Genomic DNA, 18,806 nt, shown 5'->3' with positions numbered 1-18,806 from the left:
TGCTGTGGGTTATTGGGGCAACTGAGGCCCAGGCACGGAGGACCGCTGGGCCGCATTGCAGCTCACCCCCGTGCACCCTTCACTGTGAGAGGTGGTGTGAGCACCCAGGGCCTGACCCAGCCGGTCAGGGTCTGACAGGCCGGGAGGTGGTGCTGTTGCAGGCTATCTGATGCCCCCTTGTCCCACCCCGGGGTCTTCTCTAGGGGCCTCGTCTGCTGAGCGCTCCCTTACGGACCCGCAAAAGGCAGAAACTCACGCACCCTGCCATCCGGTTGTTACTTCCGCGCACCGCGACATGCAAAACCCGAAACGCATGGCAAGAGAATGGGGTTCCCCTCTTACCCGCACAGACGTCCGTACAGCCTTCGGAGCTCCATCTGGCTCTCCCAGAAACCCTGCGGAAAGCCCGGCACAGCGCGTGAGAACACGATTCAACCGAATGTCAAGTGTTCAGACTCATTCAGAGATGAAGTCTGGAACAGCGAGAGTGCAATTACACCAACAATAAAGAACGAATTGAAGTGATATTGCTTTCAAGTACCTTGGAGTATTCGACTAAACTGACACCTTTCAAAAATGTATACGCGGAGCCAAGGAAAAGTCTCCATCAGCTCTGCTTTAATGGGCAGAAAAGATCATTTATACTTAAACTATTTGTGTATAATTGCCGCTAAAATATTTGAAAAACTGTTTGCTTTCTCAACTATGTTAACATTCCCCTCTGCAGTTTGGTTTATATTATTATTATTTTTGGCAAAGCCTCTTTTCCCTGCCACTAGATGTGTAAACTTCTGCTGGGTCTATCCAAATGATCACAGATTCTGAACTATCGTGATCCAAGTTAAATTTGAACTAAAATCAACATAACTTTAGAGCAACCTTAGAGAGGACAAAACACTAGGCACCTTTTGCAGTGGGAAAGGAGTGTACCTGCAGATATGCGTGGGGTGGGGGGAGTGGGGTGGAGGCTCAGAAAATGCTAGACTCAATTGTGTCGTAGGGATGGAGTTGTGCATCAGCGTGGAGTTGCGCGGGTGCGCACAGAGGGATTGTGTGGGGGAGGGGTTAGAAATCGCTCAACCCATTGCATTGTGGGAATGCAGCATACTGGAAAATACGCTCGTGTCGGGAGGGAGGTGGGGGAGCAGAAAATGCTAGGTGCGTGTTGTGGGAATGAGAATATAGGCAGGTCTATGGGGCGGGGGTGAGAGTTGAGCGTTGGGGAGGTCGAAGAGGGGGTGCCCTTGACGGAAATACATTCCATTCTCAGTAAATCAGCTTTCATGGCCTAAGCTTGCATAAATCAAGGGAAGCACACATGAACACAAAAATAGTCATTGAAATGACTGTGTTCTAGAAGGAACTGGGCAGGGTGAGTACATACAAGGATGACGAGCTAAAAACGAGCAAATGAGGACCTTTTCCGGGGGCCTGAGTGCTGTGTTCTCCTCACCTGGACCGTTAGCGTGTTTCCCTCCCACTGTTAATACCAGAGTAACTACTCAAGTCAGTGCAGCCGATCGGACCCCCACCCCGGGAATGTGTGACATGTATTTATTCCTATCTGATCTGTTGTTCTCTTGTGACACCTAGAAATTTCTTCCCACTCACTTCAGGGTCCTCCCAGGAAGCCCGGATGAGGTAGCTGGGGGCCTAAGGTTGTGAACTGGCCACCCCTCCCCCACCCCCGAGACAGAGATGAGGAAGAGAGAAACCAGGACAAAGAGTAGGAGAGGCTGTCGGACAGAGAAGGGGGCAGAAAGGGGCAGGGAAGACACTGAGGAGGAGGAAGGACAGAGACAGCTAGTGTGGTTTTTCTTGCTGCCTTTCTGGAGTGAGGGGGCGGTGGGGGGGGGTGAGGGGGCAAGGGGGAGGAATCCTAAGGAGGCCTGAAAGGCGCAGTAGTGGGACTGGCCTAAATTCCATCCTTCCTGCCTCTGTGTGGCGTTGTGGCTGTCCCGGGCTGGATCTGTTGGCTCCTGACGTCGGGTCTGGTGGCAGCACCCCGTGAGTTAGCAGAATAAACCATGTGGCTTCTGAGAAAACCCAATGTGAGGGGGAAATGACCTCAGAAGATAGAGCCCTGGGCCTCTATCTACAAATGTGAGTGTTTCCATTTGCTAGCCACTAGGGTACATCTCGCGGAACCAGCTTGCCTTCCCACCTTTTGTTTCCGACAACGCACGGCCTTGACCCTGTTACCCTGGCTCCAAAGTTAGAGGCACGTTTGACTCATCTTGCCTTGAATACCCTACACCTACTTAGTCCCATGAGGTGCTAATTTTGCCCCCAACGTCCCCCTCTTTTCACCGTCATTACCACCTGGGCCAAGTCTTCCCTTCACACTTAGGCTTCTACAGATGTGACCCGAGTCCTCTCCCTCACAGGGCAGTCGTCCACTCTGCTGTCCCTCTCCTCCTCACAAATGATGACACATGAATGGTCCTGCACTTGCCTTTCTAGACGGTCGGAATCTAGCCAGCCCCGCTCCCCTCCTCCTCCTCTCTCACAGCTGCATTCCTCAGGGCTCCCCAGTCCTTGGCTTCCAGGCTGTTCATCAAGCTGTGTGTGCCCTTGTTTCATGTAGGAGCATCACACATGTTGTCGCCCCCCGCCCCCCGCCATCTGGCTTGTGGATGCTTCTCTTTGTGTCTGTTGCTCTTCCTTCTCCAGGAAGTCCTCCAGGCCTGATGGCTCTCCCTTCTCCTCTAAAGGACAACCCCCCAAATCTAGCACTAGGCTAGATCTGATCTGGTATTGTCCGGGAGTATTGGTGTGCGCCCCTGAGGCCAAAAGTAACTTCTACTTCTCCCCCATTCCGGGCCTGGCACCTTTAGACACTCACTAAATGGATTTGGGGGTGAATGAATGGATGGCAGGACTCCATACATGTTAATGAGTGGTAAGCGATGAATCGCTGCCATCCCATAGTGCCTTCATGTAAATAGGCCACTCCAAGTGTAGGCGGCCTGGAGGGCAGCAAGGCTTCATGGGTAAAGCTGCCCTGGGCTCAGCAGGTCTTAGGCTAGAAGACAAGGAAGACAGCCCTTACCTGGCGGAAGAATGTCAGGTTTCCAATAAAAGGAGAAGGCTTAGGGTGTCTGATGCCCAGCTTCTCCAGTCTTGAAAATGCGGAGGTGGAGTACCTGCGGGAAAAAGCAAATTTGAAGAACAGAGAAACTGAAGCTCACATTTCACGCTTTTGGCCATATGCGGTGTCAAAATTATTGAGTCCTCTGGAAGCATGGGGAGAAAAACGTTTCCGGTTGACAACATGTAAGGACTGAAGCGGTAGGAGGCTTGCAGGTGAGTGAGTAGTGTCGGACTCAGTGAATTCCTCCTGGCTGAGTGGCAGCTAGAGATCAAAGAATCCTAAAATCTTACGGTTGGAAGACCCCTGAGAGATGACATAGTTCAAGTGCCCCTCCCCCACCTGAAATGCCCATCAATACATTGCTTCTTAAAACATACCACTCCCCTGCCCTGGCCTGTGTGGCTCAGTTGGTTTGGGTGTCGTCCACAGAGCAAAGGGTCACCAGTTCGATTCCCAGTCAGGGCACATGGCTGGGTTGCATGTTCAGTCCCCAGTCAGGGCACGGGCAAGAAGCAACTGATCAATGTTTCTGTCTCACAGAGGGAGCTGTTTCTCTGCCTCTCTTTCTCCCTCCCTCCCCCCTCTCTGGAACCAATAAAAGAAAATAAAAACAATAACAACAGCAAAAACAAACAAAAGCAAAACAGAACAAAGACACAGCACTCCCTGGTTCAGCCCCTTTGCCTCTAAATCTACCACAAAGAATTGCCTCTGAAGGCCGGGGGTGAAGAAAGCTAGGCGGGGTCGGACCTAGTTAGTGCTTGGATGGGAGAGGGCAAGCAGTGAAAAGCAACAGTTGCAGAAATAAGTTCCCTGGGTCAGTTTGTCTTTTTCTTGGTCAGAGTGGACCCCTGCACATAATCTGTCCCTCAGCACATTCCTTAGCCTAATAGAGAAAAGTAAAAATGGGGACAGAGGGGACACATCGTGGGGACGAGACCTCCTCACCCGCCACTAACAACCTCTTTATGTCTTTGTTTTCATGGCCCGGAACCGTATGGGAAGCATATTTTCTTAACCAAATACCAGGAAATGTGGCCCAACAGATTTCTGTGCCACTTTCCAGGAGGGAGCGGCAGTCTGAGACGTGCAGGGTGGTTGTCAAAACATTGGAATTACTGGGAGATTTCAACAGTTTATGGGAACGGAGGGATAACAACACAGTGAAAGGCAGAACTGGCTTAGAAAAACCTGGACATATGGCTGGAATCCCTGATCAGCCAGCTAATTAGGTCAAAAGTTCAGTTAGTTCAGAAAAATTAATGAGTCAAACTGGGTGTTTAGCATCATGCCGCGATCAGCCAGACCTTACCGGTAATGTAGGGGCAAGGAAAAATAGAGCATCGCTACAGCTGGACTTCATAGCAGTACTGGAACGTAAAAAAAATTAAAAAACAACCATTGCTGTAAGAATCACTCTGTTTGCTGGAGCCTCTGACCTTCCCACCTGCAGTCCCACCAGGAGCCCTTAAAATACAAACTTCGTTGAATGCTCACATGTTCGGGGAAAGGCCAGCCCAGGGGACGTGTGGGTGTGCAGTGGGTCTGCTTCTAGGGTGGCCGCAAGGGAGAACTGAGCCAGGAGGGAAAAGGAAGGAGGATTGTGCTCCCAGCTCTCCCCACCCAGGTGTCCACCGTGTGGCTGCATTGTCAGGTTTGAACGAATCCCCAAGGCATTTATGTCCATGTTCAAGCGTAATTACAAGCCACGCTCAGAGCCACGTGCGAATCACGTGGGTGCGTCACGGCCACATCCCTCCTCGTTAGCGTGTGTACCATGGGGGGTCACAGTTATTCTTTCAAGTTGACTATGATGTTTCCAGTTTCTCCCCTCATGCGTCAGAGGAAAGACAGAAGGAGACATACCAGTCCGCTTACCCCTTCCCTCAGCATCTCCGATCTGGCTTCTAGGTTCGTTTCTTCATCAGTTTTTGTGAACTATTTGCTAAATGTAATCTCTCATGGGTAGAAAGAAATATGTCATCTTGGGCCACGTAATTACATCTTAATTTTGTAATTAGATGTCTTGATTGTCTAATTAAAGGACAAGAAGTCTGTGCCTAATTACACATGCTAATTATTATGCAAGTCCATGCCCTAATTATGTAACTCCACTTACGGAAATATTGCTTGTGTGTCCCCGCACAAAATTCAGACATTTTCAGACAAATGGCATCAGCAGAGAATGTTCTAGACATAGCCATCAACTTCCCGTTGCAGCCTGGACTCAAGTGCAGACCTTGAGTGTCTTCTGCTAGGAGTTGCCAAGTGTTGCCATCCTTAACGAGAGTCCTTGCTCCTGAATCAGCAGGGAGGGGGCACTGCCACCAGCCTTCTGAGCAAGATTGCCAGGTGGGTTTCATTTGTCTCCCTCTACCTTCCTTCTCTGCACCCTTGTTGCACATTCCCTGGTCCCTGGGTCTTCTCTGTCTCCCTCAACAGGGTCTTAACCCAGAACCGACGGACCCCAAGAGTTAGAAGTTGAACTGTGTCCCTCCAAAGGAGAGAAGTTGAAGTCCGCACTCCCAGTACCTCAGCATGTGACCTGATTTGGAGATGGGGTGTTTGCAAATTTAATCCGTTAAAATGAGGTCATACCAAAGCAGAGTGGACCTCTAGTCCATTTTGACTGGGGTCCTTGTACGAGGGCAGCCGCATGAAGGGAGACACAGGGAGAATGCCATGTGATGACAGAGGCAGAGACTGGAATTGGGTGGCTGCAAGCCGGCAACGGCGAAGATCAGCAGCAAGCCGCGGGAAGCTCGGAAGGGGCGGGCAAGGAGTCTCCCTGCAGGTTTCAGAGGGGGCGTGGCCTGCACCCACCTGGATTTCAGACTTTTAGAACTTTCAGAACTGAGAGATCACAAAGTCTGACGTTTTAAGCCCAGTTTGTGGTGCTGGGTTACAGAAGCCCTAGAAAATGGGTAGACCGGGAATATCCACAAATGAACTTTAGAGCATCAATGAAAAAGAATTTTAAAAAATCTCCTTCTGGTACTTTCAAAGTTATCAAAGTTTCAAAGTATGGGAGAGAAATTTGCTCTTGTACGTCAAAATGTGCCGTTAATTCCTGTGTCATGGAAGAGGTGCAGGTGGCCGAGGGCGCAGCTGCGGAAAGCAGGTGATACACAGCCACACTGTGGTCTTTAGAACGGCTCCCCCTGGACGGAGTGACTGCAAATGTGCCCCACAGTCATGCAGATGGACTTGTATCATTTCTCCCAGGAAGGACACTCATGCTGGGGAATGACCATGGAAAGTCTGCACTGGAGCTTCAGATAGCGCCGCCTTTGGTCTTTGACAGTTAACGTAGTCATTTACTGCCGCTGGATGCAAACCCTGTAATGCCAGCATGCGCCCCGCACTGTCCGTTCTCAAAACACACCTCACGTTGTGGGTCGTTGTCAAAATAAGATTCAATTTTCAAAGCCTAGACATTTCCCAATATGTTGTTTTCCCCAAGACAAAGCCCTTTCTTATTTTTTTAAATCTGAGCCCGAGGACATATTTATTTGAGAGAGGAAGGGAAGGAGGGAAAGAGAGAAGAGAGGAGAGAAAAAGAGAGAGGAGAGGGAAACATTGATTTGTTGCCTCCCATACACATCCTGACCAATAATTGAACCTGCAACCTTTTGGTGTACAGGACGATGCTTCAACCAACTGAGCCACCCGGCTAAGGGCAAGACAAAACCTTTTCTTGATGTGTTCAATGAGAGTGGCCAGCCCAGCCATGGGTGGTATAGCTCAGTGGATTGAGTGTGGGCCTGTGAACCAAAGCGTTGCCGGTTCAATTCCCAGTCAGGGCACATGCCTGGGTTGCGGTGCTCGAGATGCAACCACACATTGATGTTTCTCTCCCTCTCTTTCTCCTTCCCTTCCCCTCTCTCTAAAAATAAATAAATAAAATAAAATAAAAAGAGTGGTCAGCTCATTGTTCAGCTAAAGGAGCCCCTTGTAATACATTGGGGGATGTTTTGATGAATCACGTATTAAGGAGATGGTCAAGCTGATGGAGGGTTGGAGCAAAAGAAGAACACAATCAAAGGAGAGCCTGCCCTCTGAGACTCGCCTCTCTGCACGTCTCGAGCAGTCAGAGAGGAATCGGATGTTCTCTCCTGTGCTTCTGGAAACAGCCAGCTCCTCCAGTCATTCGTCACCCTCCCCATCCCGATCACAGAATTCTGGCTTGGTGAGCTGCTTTTGGAAAGTTCAGAGGCTATTGATGCGTTTGGAATGGTGAGAGATTTCTTTGGCAAATAAGACTTCTCCTGGGATGAAAACCATGATGCTCCAGGAATAGGTGAAGCCCCGGAGTGCCGGGTACCCCAGCTGTCCCGCTTTTTGGGGAAGAAAATTGTTTTCACATGGTTCCCCTACACTCACAACATGCACAGCCATCAGAGGCTTTGCCAGCAACTTCGTAAAACAGTGGGGCCACATCAGAAAGTTTTTATGGCAGTATGACGTTCCTCTTGTGGACATGTAATTTACTAAACTATTCTTACTGTTTAATATTCAGGGTGTCTTCAGTGTTCTTACCCACTTGTTATGCTACTACAATAAACTTCCCACGAGTCACCAGTTTTAAAGGCTGACACTCATGCCAAAGTGCTTTCCAGGACGTTTGTCCCAGCCAGTGTCACTGTCGGTGCACCCATCGCACCAAGCTCCCTCCTACAATTTTTCCCTAATTTCAGAGACACACCAGCACACCTGCATGTCTGCATGTCTTTCATTACTAGAGAGAGAATGTTTTTTTGCCATCCCTTTTTCTCCAACTTCAAAAGTACTTCCCAACTTGGAAATGGTTCCTTCTTTCCCCTGCTCATGTCCACTACAGGTCATGCAGGTGCCTGCAGAGCTCTGCCACGGCCATCGGTTAACACACTGGTTGGGATACGAGCGAGCAGCCATGGGTAGGTGACCGCAAGCTGACTCCAAGCACATAGCTGGGCAGGGAGAGGAGTTAAGCAGATGGAGTCTGAACAGTTTTCATTTCAAAAATAACTAATTACAGCCTTTCTAGCTGACTTCAAATTCTGTTTCCTTCTCCCTCGCCCCCTTCTTTCCCCACAACTACAGCTAGAGAAACTGTCAGTACAGAAATCGCTTCAATCACACATCAAGGCAAGGGGTTCCTCGGATACAGAGTTCCAATGTGGGGTCCCCTCAGTCGCCGTTTTAGTGCCGCATCTCCCCGTCTTAGCACCCTCACGCTCGCATTGCAGGCGCTCTCCTGTGGCCCACCCCCTCAAGCCTTTGCTCTCACTGCCCATCGGGGCAGGACATCATCTGGCGTACAGCTGGTGGATTGATACTGTGCATGTCTGGGAACACTAATTGTTTTTTATGCCAGTCTCGTAATTGGTGATCCTTGTAAACTTTCTCACTGGTTTACATGAGGAATCTCGTTGATTTCTTATGCTGACAATGATATGTTATGCAAGTGACGTTCTCTTTCTAATCCTTGTCTCATTTTTTCTTTTCTTTTTCCACTGGCTGGGACCTCTAGTACAATATTTAAAAGAAGCAGTAAAAGAGGGCATCCTTTTTGTATTCCTGATTCTGTGGGAATGTATTGAATGCTTCAAAATTAACTGTGAGATTTTGCTATAGATTTTTGAAAGATATTCTTGGTTGGGTTAAGGACATGTCCTTCTATTTCTAGGTTTGCTTAGGAAAGTTTGCCTTAATTAGGCTTGCCATAGTTTTGTCTGTGTTATTAATCTTTTCAAAGCATTGGCTTTTGCTTTTGTTGATCATTTCTATTTTTTGCTATTTCGTTAATTTATGATTATATTTCTATTATAATTTTCCTCCTATTTTCTTTGGGTGTACTCTTTTCTTTTTTCTTTTTTGCTTGTTTCTTTTTCTTTTAACTTCTTAACAATTTAGCTCACTTATTAATTTTATTTTTAATGAATGTGTTTAAAGCTAAAATCCTCCTCCTGTAGCTGCATCGCATGTATTTTGAAATGTAGTACTTTCAGTGTCTGTTGTATTCTAATAGGAAACTTCTGAATATGTGTTAACCAAAAGCATTGATTCCATAACATCTTAAAATGGTGACACATATTTTTGTATCATGATGAATTCATGGATTTAAATATATTTGGTATGTTTCAATCTATTGCAATTATCATTTTATTTGCCAAATTATCCCATCTTTGGGTGGTTGAGTGCATACAACTTTGTTCCTGAGTACTTTGGACAGAACACCTTCCTTACTTTCTTAAATGACAAAGTGTTCCAGGTTTGTCTTGCTCATTTCTTGCCCCAAACCTGGACCAGCAATTTTCCCAAGGAGTCCTGGTTCCTTTTAGTAGAAATGGCATCTCAGGTCCATAGAAAGAGGAAGACTTTTCTCTGTATTTCTTGGAGATGCTTCATGATACCACATTTTATTCTTTGACCATGTGAGTGCCTCTTCAGAAACTTAAATAGGTTTTGAAACTTGTTAATCGGCTCCTTTGTAAGTACTTTACATAACAGATCAATATGGTGAATCCTACCAAAAAGTGGAGGAATTCTTTTAAGTAAACGAATTTTCCCCAACTGTATTAGTTTCCTATGGCTGTTGTAATACAGAAACACAAACCTAATGGCTTAAAGCAACACAATTTATTATCTTCTGGTTCTGGAGGCCAGAAGTTCAAGATCAGACTCACTAGCCCTTAGTCCAGGCATCAGGTAGGGATGGCTCCATCTGGAGCATTCAGGGAATTATTGATTTTTTATTCCTGTGGCTTCTGGCCACGTCACTCCAATCTCTGCTTCTGGTCATCACATCATCTTCCGTGACCATCTTCTCCCAAGTCCCTCTTCTAAGGCCCCTTGTGATGACATGCAGGGCCCACCCAGGTAATCCAGGGCACCTTCCCTAGCTCAAGGTCCTCAATCCCATCCTCACAGTCCCTTGTGCCATAGAAAGTGGCTTTCTACAGGTTCCAGGGATTGGGACCTGGATATCTTGGGGGGCCATGATTTAGCCACCACACCAGCTGATATTGTGTGTGGGTCCTGGTTTTATTTGGAGTTCTGGTGTGTGTCTGTCAAGGCGAAGTGTCTGGGATGGGCACTGCCAAGCTTCCGGTTTAGGGGGAGCTGGGTGGCACAGCCACTGGAGGGTGGGAAGGAGGCAGGCCCGGAGCTTGAACGACTCTCCACCCGCCGCAGGCACCACCAAACCAGGATTTGGTGGCCCCACCGTCTAAACGGGCAACAGATAACTAGTTTAAAGAAAATTCTACAATTAAAAAATAATGATGTCACCCAGCTCATCGATGGCCATTACAGTGCAGAGAGTGAACACACTTCTCTGTTTTTACCCCCGCTTTTCAGGGCAGCGGAGAGCCGGTTGAGTCAATAAATCTCAATTGGTTCCAAAACATTACTCTTCCCGATTCAGTCATTCGGATAGCATCTCCACAGCCTTTGCTGTTATCTGCAAATCGCTTGTGCTATTTTACTTCCAATTTCCATTGAATAAACACAAATGCATTTATTTTAAGAGGAAACTTTATATCTTGACCACAAATGAAAACCATTACCACTTCCATCAATACTAAGGGTACAAATAAACACTTGGAAATGGAAAGTTTTAAAAGTCCATGAACCCCCTAAATTGATCGATTGCACCTGTTACAGATGGTCCCTAGGCCAAGGATGGTCCGAACGGGCCATATTTTAGCATGTGCTCTGTCTAGGTCTCCCTGACTCGGCTGATAGCTCAACGCCATGTCCAGAGAAGAAGGAAGGAATCTCATTCCTTTTCAGCGTGCACGTGAAGAAGCAGACCAAGTGAATCTATTGTCTTGTGCTTCCTTCTCAGAACTAAAGAGAGCCGGTCTGTAGCTGACATTGGCTTTATCCCAAACTGCGACAGTACTTTACCCACATGAGAGGGAGACATCCTAATACTGAACTCCTTTATCACTCTCGGGGCTCACGTTCATCAACACGCGACAGATGAAGAGACTCCCTGGGACGGCACATATTCACTGCCCGTCTCCTAGGTGCCGGGGACAGCGCTGGGCACCAAGGATGCTGCGGAGACGTGGCACATGCCTAGCGGACCAGACAGACACTCAACAGCTAATGGCAAGCAATCCATTCAGCATTTGCTTTACGATCCTTGCAGCCAAGAAGCATCACGTGTCAGAGGACGTGCCCGTTGAAATGCACACTTTGCATTTTGATCACTTAAAGAGCACTTCTGTCCAACTGTTGGACAGCATTTGGTAGAGCGTGGAAAGAATGGCAAGTGGTCCTCATGCTAATTATTTCCTCCCAAGGCCAGCTTTCAAAAAACAGGGCCCTCCAAAGGGGCATCAGTCTCCTGGAAACCACTGAAATGAGGACAGAGGTGTTGAAGCTGGCGTGACACACAAGGCCACGTGGCCCACGGCGGCCTGAAGGTGCCGGCGGTCCAGGAGGCACTGGGGTGGGGGTGGGTTATTCATGTGGGAGGAAGCACGGGGTCTGCCTTCAGCTGAGTGTGCTTTCCAATGCTGTCCCACGCCGAGAAAACCAAGCGATACCTTTAGGACTGAGGGCAGCAGAAGGCAGGGCACTCTGGGTGAGGCCCAGGGCCAGGCCCCGCCTCGGCCCTCACTCCCCAGGTCTGTGCCACGTAGTCACACGGCTGGTCCCAGAAGGACGCCGGGAGCGGGCCTGGCCCTTCTGTGCCCTCGAGGATTCGCGGAGAAGAGGGAGGAAGGTAGAGCCAAGAGTCGTTTCACAATAGGAGTGCACAGGCAACTCCTCTTCCTATTTTAAAACTGAAAGCAATCGAATTATGCCACAAACCCAGTTAAGTGACTGAGATTTATGAAATGCTCCTGGATTCTTTTTAAGTATTTGAATTTAACTAGGCTAAGCTGCCCTACCCGCCACTTGAAAAACCAGCGACATATATAAATACAGCCTGAAACCTGCCCCCAAAACCTCTCTTCTAGGACTCAGCGGGGTGGAGGGGAAGGTGGGGGGGTGTGTGAAGAACAATGTGGCTTAGTGCACTTAAAAATATATACATAATAAACATCTTTTAAATAAAATATATTCAAATGTAAATGTATTACAATATATGTTAATGTATAAATTTAAATACAAATACATTTAAATGTAGTGTCATAGGTTTATTGATTTAAAAGTGAAAGCGGCCTCTTGGATCTGGACCTCGAATTCCTTCCGCGTCGGGGGATTTAAGCCCAGACGTGGCGTGACATCCTCCAGCGCCCCTGCCTCGGCCTGTTCGTCCCGGGAGCTGGGGAACTTGGCTTTGGAGAGGGGGAAAGCAAGCCAAAGAATTTCTTGCTAATGCCTCTCCAGTAAGGATTTTGCTTCTGTCGGCTCATCCTTTTCCCGTCCCCCACAACCCCCAACGCTGAGCTCTGCCGCTCTGCCCACCAGAGTGACGCTGTCATCAGAGAGCCACGAGTCACCCAAGATGCATTTCTGCAGAGGCGGGAGATAACTAGGCCGCCCCACGTCAGCAGGAGCATGGCCAGGAGACGACCAACGGAAAGGGCTCACGCTCCCGGAGATAGGCAAGGTCCAGGCCGGAGCGAGAGTTCATCTCTGTCTCTCCGCCTGCCAATTAGCAGACTGGGCCTCCCTGATAATTGTGCTCTCAAGATAATGGCTTGTTTAAGTAATTGATGGTGTTTGTCCTCACTGGGGAATCTTAGCACATCAAAAGATGTTGAGAAAGCCAAAATTCACCTAGGGTCTGAATTAATCACTTTGTCAAGCACAACAAAGGCCGGCTTGCTTGGCTAATACTCCCAAATGAGGTAGCAACCCTCAGTTAAATAAGGAAACTGTGGTGCCTTTAATTAACGTTTCAAAGAGCTCGGGCTTGCTTTTTCACCTGCTTTATCTTTAGGAGAAGGCGGGGGGGGGGGGGGGGGGGGGGGGGAGCCTTGCAGAGCAGGTGTGTTCCCAACTTCTCCAGCGCGGGGAGGAGAGACCCTGCTTCACTGAAGCTCATAGGAAAGGACCCGGGGGCCTCAGCCCACCACAGGGTCGGCCGGTGTGCGTGACTGTGCCTGGGTCAGAGGAAGTTAGGCCCAGAGTATGTCCCCGAAGGCCACCCTGCAGCCTCAGCACTTCCCCTGCTCCGGGTGAGGCCGCTGGGGAGCCACTGGCCACCTCCCTCTGCCCCCACAATAACCTCTCAGTCTCTCTGGGCTGCACCCCAGAGCCCTGGCCGCCCTCCCACCCGCTCTCTGGCTGACTCCGATCTCGAGTCCTGTCTCACAAGGCTCTGCCCCAGGCGGCTCAAGCGTCCAGCTTCCCAGCAGGCCCTCATTCCCCCTGCCTCCCCCGCTTCCTACCCCCGTGCCACCCAGAGCCCCAGGCCAGCCTGGCCTTGCCTGGTACCCAATCCCTCTCCAGACCCCCACCAAGGTCATGGGGGCCCAGGCAGAGCCATGGGACCTTGTGGGTCCAGATGGGAGGTTTGTCTGATCCCAGCTGCACAGCAGCCTCGAAAGGACTTTGACACCCCTAAGGCCACCTAGAAGCCAGCGAGCGGGACGAGGCGATGGGGTCTGGAAGCCACTCGGGTTCACTCGGTGACACAGACCATGGGTGCCCTCCCAAGGGTGAGTGAGACACATCCAGGCCCCAGAGAGTGTGTCCCATGGAAAACAAATGGGGAAACGGGGGTTTCCCTTGGGCTTGGGGAGGCCCTGACAACAGCCTGCCACCTACCAATTTTACCCTGAAATTCCCATGGCTTCTGAGCTGGTCACCAGTTAGAAACCTCAGTGCTAATCTTTCCCATCAGTCCTCGTCTGCAGGCAGTCCCCAGGGACTGTCCATGCTGCTCTCAGAACATCTCAGGTGGGTTCTTTCCTTCCTTCGAACTGGCGCCGCCCCATGTCAGGCCACCATTGTCTCGCCCTCAGCAGCATCCTGAACGGGCCTCCAGCCTCCAGGCGCTCCCCCATCCATCCACCCATCCATCCATCCGCCACCCATGCTGCTGCCAGGAGAGTCTTGCTCATGTGCACATCTGTCCACGCTGTGGCCACTTCAGTATTCTTCCTCGGCTCCCTGTCACTTATAGACCAAACAGGAAACTCCTTCCTTTGGGCCACAGGGCCTTTGGGGATCTGGCCCCGGGCTGGCTCCGAGTGGTCTCCGTACTCCGCCTTTAGACTCCAGCAATCTGGCAGGCCTTGGACACTCCAGGGATGCCAGCTCGCTCCGCCCTTCCGGGCCTTGTAAGCCACACTGTTCTCTGGACCAGGACTAAGAGGAGGCAAGTGAGGCATGGAGGGTGCAAGATTTAAGGAAGCACACTCTCTCCTAGGGATGTGCCAGTGCAGACCCTGCTCTTGTTTGACCCTGAGTGGAAGTGCCCCCTTAAATCTCACACCCCAGGTGCCTGCTCACCTCACCCTGGCCCCTGTGCACCCATTTCCCTGCCTGGTGTGTCCACCCTCTTTCTCCACCTGGCGAGTCCTCATTATTCTTCGGATTTCTTCAGGGGCCCACCCAGACTGTCCCAGGCCCACGGAGACGTTTCCTTGGTCACCGGTCCCCTAGTGCAGAGGGACTGCAAACAAAGAACAGGAGAACTTGGCGACTTGTTTGTAGGAATATAATCCTGCCCAAGTTCATTATGTACTGAACCCTGTTCTGTTTCCATTATGTGGGCTTAGTCATCAGTACTTAATCCCTTTGTTTTTATGAAGTCCTTAAAGAACCCTTAAGATGTTGTGAAAGCGATATCTGCCTTGGGTGAACCCCAGTGACAATCTGAGCCCAGTGACAACACTGAGCCCACAGAGGGCACAGTGTCCGGCACCGAGTAGGCACTAAATGGGCTGCTATTATCACGCCTCTGTGTCCTGCGTAACAATATCAGTTACTGGATGTTTTCTGGGGGCCAGGAGCTGCTGCAAGTGCTTCGCGCATGTTAACTCATTTACTCCTCCCCACACCCCACGTTATGATCACCTTGGTTTTGCAGGTGGGGAACCAGAGGCTCAGAGAGATGAAGTAACTTGCCCAAGGGCACACAGCATATGAGCAGCAGAGCGGACAGGTGAGCCCAGGCTGTCTGGTTCTGGAGTCCGCGCTGTTCGCTAGCGCCTGTCCGGTGTCTCATCTGACCTTTGCAGAGCAGCAGATGGCCCCGAGCCAAACCTTCCTGCAAGGCAGGCGGTGCAGAAGGCCCTGCTCCACTCCCTTCCATGGGCTGAAAAGGCAGATGCCCTTCACAGGACTCCGTTGTCCCCTGGGATCCAGTTGGTCAGGTTGGCCAGTGAGTCCATTTGAAACAAGGACAGGCAGATTTAAAGTGAAGACCTGACCCATGTGGAGAATACAGGGGCTGTTTCTTTGAGTTGCTGTATCTCTTAGTAGCCAAGGTGGGTACGCAGGAGCACTGGGTACTTGTAATGGGTGCACAGGACGATTCTGAGTTCCCCTGTATCTAACCTACTAGGTACTCAAAAAGTATTTGCCAGTTGGATTTGATTATGTCTTCATAAACCCAGCCAATATCTCCATCTTTGTATTGCACTGTGACCTGCCCAAATAGCCCGGAACAGGCCTGGGAAACCCGATTCTGTCTCCCAGCCTGGCAGAGGACTTAAAGAACTTAGGCAGTCAAAACAACAAAAGGTTACTGTGAGTGTTTCAAAAATATTTGTAATACCATTGCATCTTTTTGGTTGCTATAATCCTCAGATCTCTGTGTGGACCTGATTCTTGCCAAGTTCACTCATCGGCCTTTGATCATCTCTTAGCTACAGCGGTCAGCTGTAGGTCCAACCGGAGATGGAGGTCCAACTGGTTTTGACCTAAGACAAGGTCAAAAGGCAATCGCTCCCATCTCAGATCACCAAGAGTAGTAGGCCCTTTGCTGATCAACGCGGTTGGTTCTGGCTGTCGCCACCCCGGGCTCTGGACTGGATGTGCAAACACACGGAACCTGCCTGGCTTTCCCCATGGTTGACCCATTGGGGTTCGGCCTCTCGCCTGCCTCCTGAACCTCATAAACCCTTGTATGACTGCCGTTCCTCCTCCTAGTCCTGGCTCATCCTGGCCACTCCTCTCTCGTCATCTGTATTAGTTATTGTTGCGTTACGAATTACTCTAAAACCAAGTGGCTTAGAACAACAAGCATTTATCATGATTGCGCACAGTTTCCAAGGGCCAAGAATCTGGGGACAGACTAGCTGGGTCGTGTGGGCTCAGGGTCACCCATGAGGGTACAGTCAATGATCTAAGACCAGCCAGAGCCTGAAGACTTGCTTCCGTGCCCACTCATGCAAAGGTTGGCAGACCTCACTACTCGTGCCTCTCCGCAGGGCTACTCAGCAGGCCCGGTGGCTCCCCCTCTAAGCAAGCAATCCAAGGGAGCGAGTCCAAGATTGGGTGATAAAAGTCTCAATCATTTATAGCCTAACCTTGGAAGTGATATGCTGTCACCTCTGCTGTGTTCTACTGGTCACCTGCCTGACCCTGGTCCAGTGGAGGAGGGGACTACTATGCAAGGGCGTGAATACCAGGGGACAGGGGTCATTCAGGGGACATCTTGAAGGCCGGCTACCACAACATGCATGCCCCAGGGTGACCCAATTTAATTAAAGTATGTTGCTCCTACAGCTGCACCTCGGGTTTGTCAAGCTGGATTCTAAGCCTTGCAAAGCCTGTAGGCTGCTTCCTCCTAAGATGAGGTATTGAAACGAGACGTAGCTGCGCCATTTTTCACTTCATAAGGACGTGTGCAGTTCCTGCTCGGTGCCAGGCACTGTGCCAGATGCCGCCATCCGTCACCGAGAGAACAGATAGGATCTCCTCGGCTTTACTGGAAAAGTAAAATCTGGGAAACTTCAAACTTGGGGGGAAAGTGAATTCACAGCCTTCGGGAAACCATGCGGCTAATACTAACCAACATCTACTAAGCACTTGCTTTGGGTCCGGCATCGTACCAACACATTAAGGATATTGTGGCCTCTAACCTCCATCGACCTCCCTGTCACGTCTGTTATCCAGATGGGGAAACTGAGATTCGGGGACCTGCCTGATCAAAGGGGCGGAGCCTCTAGCCAGGCCTCTGATGGGTCCGTCCTGGCTCAGCAAGGCCCATGAAGGGAAGGAGACTGCGGTTGTGTCCTAGAGCTGCTGGGGGCAAACTGGGGGCTCACAGCAGCAGAAATTGACCCTCGTAGGCTCTCTCCCACTCTCGCTCTCTCTCTTTCTCTCTCTCGGGCTCTGGGGCGGATCCTTCCTCACTCTTCCTGGCTTCCGGTGGTTGCTGGCAGGCCTTGGTGCTCCTGGCTTGCAGCTGCATCCCTCTATCTCCTTCTCCATGCGGCGTTCTCCCTGCGTCTCTGTCTTCAAAGCATCTTCACTCCGTGTGTCTCTGCATCCAACCTTCCCTCTTCTTAGAAGGACATCTGTCATGGATTACAGACCACGCTAATCCAGCGCAAGCTCATCTCAACTTGGTTATATCCACGAAGACCCTGCTCCCAAATAAGGCACATTCCGAGGTGCTGAGTGGACCTGAATCTTGGGGGGGGGGGGGGGGCGGGTAGGGAACGCTACTCAGCCCAGTAAACACACCATCAGAGCTGTCAGCAGCCCTGAAGAGAACAATCTGGGTGGGAGTGTTGGTGGGGAGGGGTCTCCCTAACTGCCTAAGAGGAGGTGAGAGAGAGGAAATAACCCCAAGGAAAGGAGATGCAATTTCAAAAATGATTTCTTTTCCTGGCCTGCTCTGAATGCTGAATGTTGTGCTTTGTGTTTTCCTTTTGTCTGTTGGGTTTTGTGGGGGATTTTTTTTTTTTTGGCTAGCTATCATTATTAGGCTAACTAAGCTATATTCTAGTTGTTTTAGTCAGCACACCGTTTTTGTAGGGAAAGGGGAAACGAAATTTTGTGGCTGATTTCACATTATGAGAGAGCACCTTCCCGTTCATATCCACCGATGAGGCGAGGGTGCAAATTCATGTGACGGGGAGCACGGAAGGGAGAGAAAAGCCACCCTTTGTATCTGAAAGCCCGAGTTAAATTCGCTCTGCGTAACAGGCCTTGTGATACTGGGGTTCACCCCTTCTTCTTCCAGCCAGCCCCAAGGGGCGGTCTCTGCAGGGGCAAGACGTAACCCTAAAACAGGTTTTCTCTTTAATAACCCAGTAGGGCTTTAGCACCCATGAGAATATTTAAAAGAATTCTGGGGCTATTTATCTTTTCATCCACAGCTATTTCTTGGCACAGCAGCATCCATAAATTTACTGTGCAGTGTAGAACAATTTGTCTTAAACAATATAGCTCACAATCTGCAGGGGAGCCCCCTGGTTGTTGTATTTCAGGATAGGGCGAGCACGCCACACTTTCTGTGTTCAGGCTTTCTCAGAATCCGAAGGATCCTTCTGGTCTCCTGGGCCTCAGAAATGCCTCCCCTCGGTTCTGCTTTTCCAGATGGGAGTCAGAGCCCCTCCTGTGGGGGCTTCTCCCTCCCCCACCCCAGCCCCTGACTCGGTATTGGCATTTCTCAGAGAATGCGGTAGCCTCATCACAAGTCAGCCCCTGACCTCCATTGCCATTGCTTCCTCAGCTAGAAATACTGGGGGGCGTCCCCAGGCTCAGCCCAGGCCCGAGCTGAGCCACCACACTGAGCTTGTGCCCTTGCGTTTAGCATTCTAGGTGCTGGTTCCTAAGACCCAACAAGACCCGCCGAGTCAGC

At 50.1% G+C, this 18,806-nt stretch overlaps 1 protein-coding gene across 2 annotated transcripts in view; it reads right to left on the bottom strand.

Annotated features, from left to right (window-relative positions):
- The window catches only part of TBXAS1 (thromboxane A synthase 1), a 137,975-nt gene that overhangs the window by 108,229 nt on the left and 10,940 nt on the right, over positions 1–18,806 (bottom strand). For both annotated transcript variants that reach the window (XM_036010957.1, XM_028525746.2), the window contains exons 2-3: positions 3,053–3,146; positions 343–395 (exon numbers count right to left, since the gene is read on the bottom strand). In XM_036010957.1, the coding sequence (XP_035866850.1) occupies positions 343–395; positions 3,053–3,146 (147 nt within the window). The remainder of the gene's footprint in view (positions 1–342; positions 396–3,052; positions 3,147–18,806) is intronic.

The sequence above is a fragment of the Phyllostomus discolor genome, chromosome 10, assembly GCF_004126475.2.
Source record: "Phyllostomus discolor isolate MPI-MPIP mPhyDis1 chromosome 10, mPhyDis1.pri.v3, whole genome shotgun sequence".
In the NCBI taxonomy this organism is placed as follows: Eukaryota; Metazoa; Chordata; class Mammalia; order Chiroptera; family Phyllostomidae; genus Phyllostomus; species Phyllostomus discolor.
The sequence above is the reverse complement of the archived record's forward strand: the minus strand, read 5'-3'. Positions and strand labels throughout refer to the sequence as shown.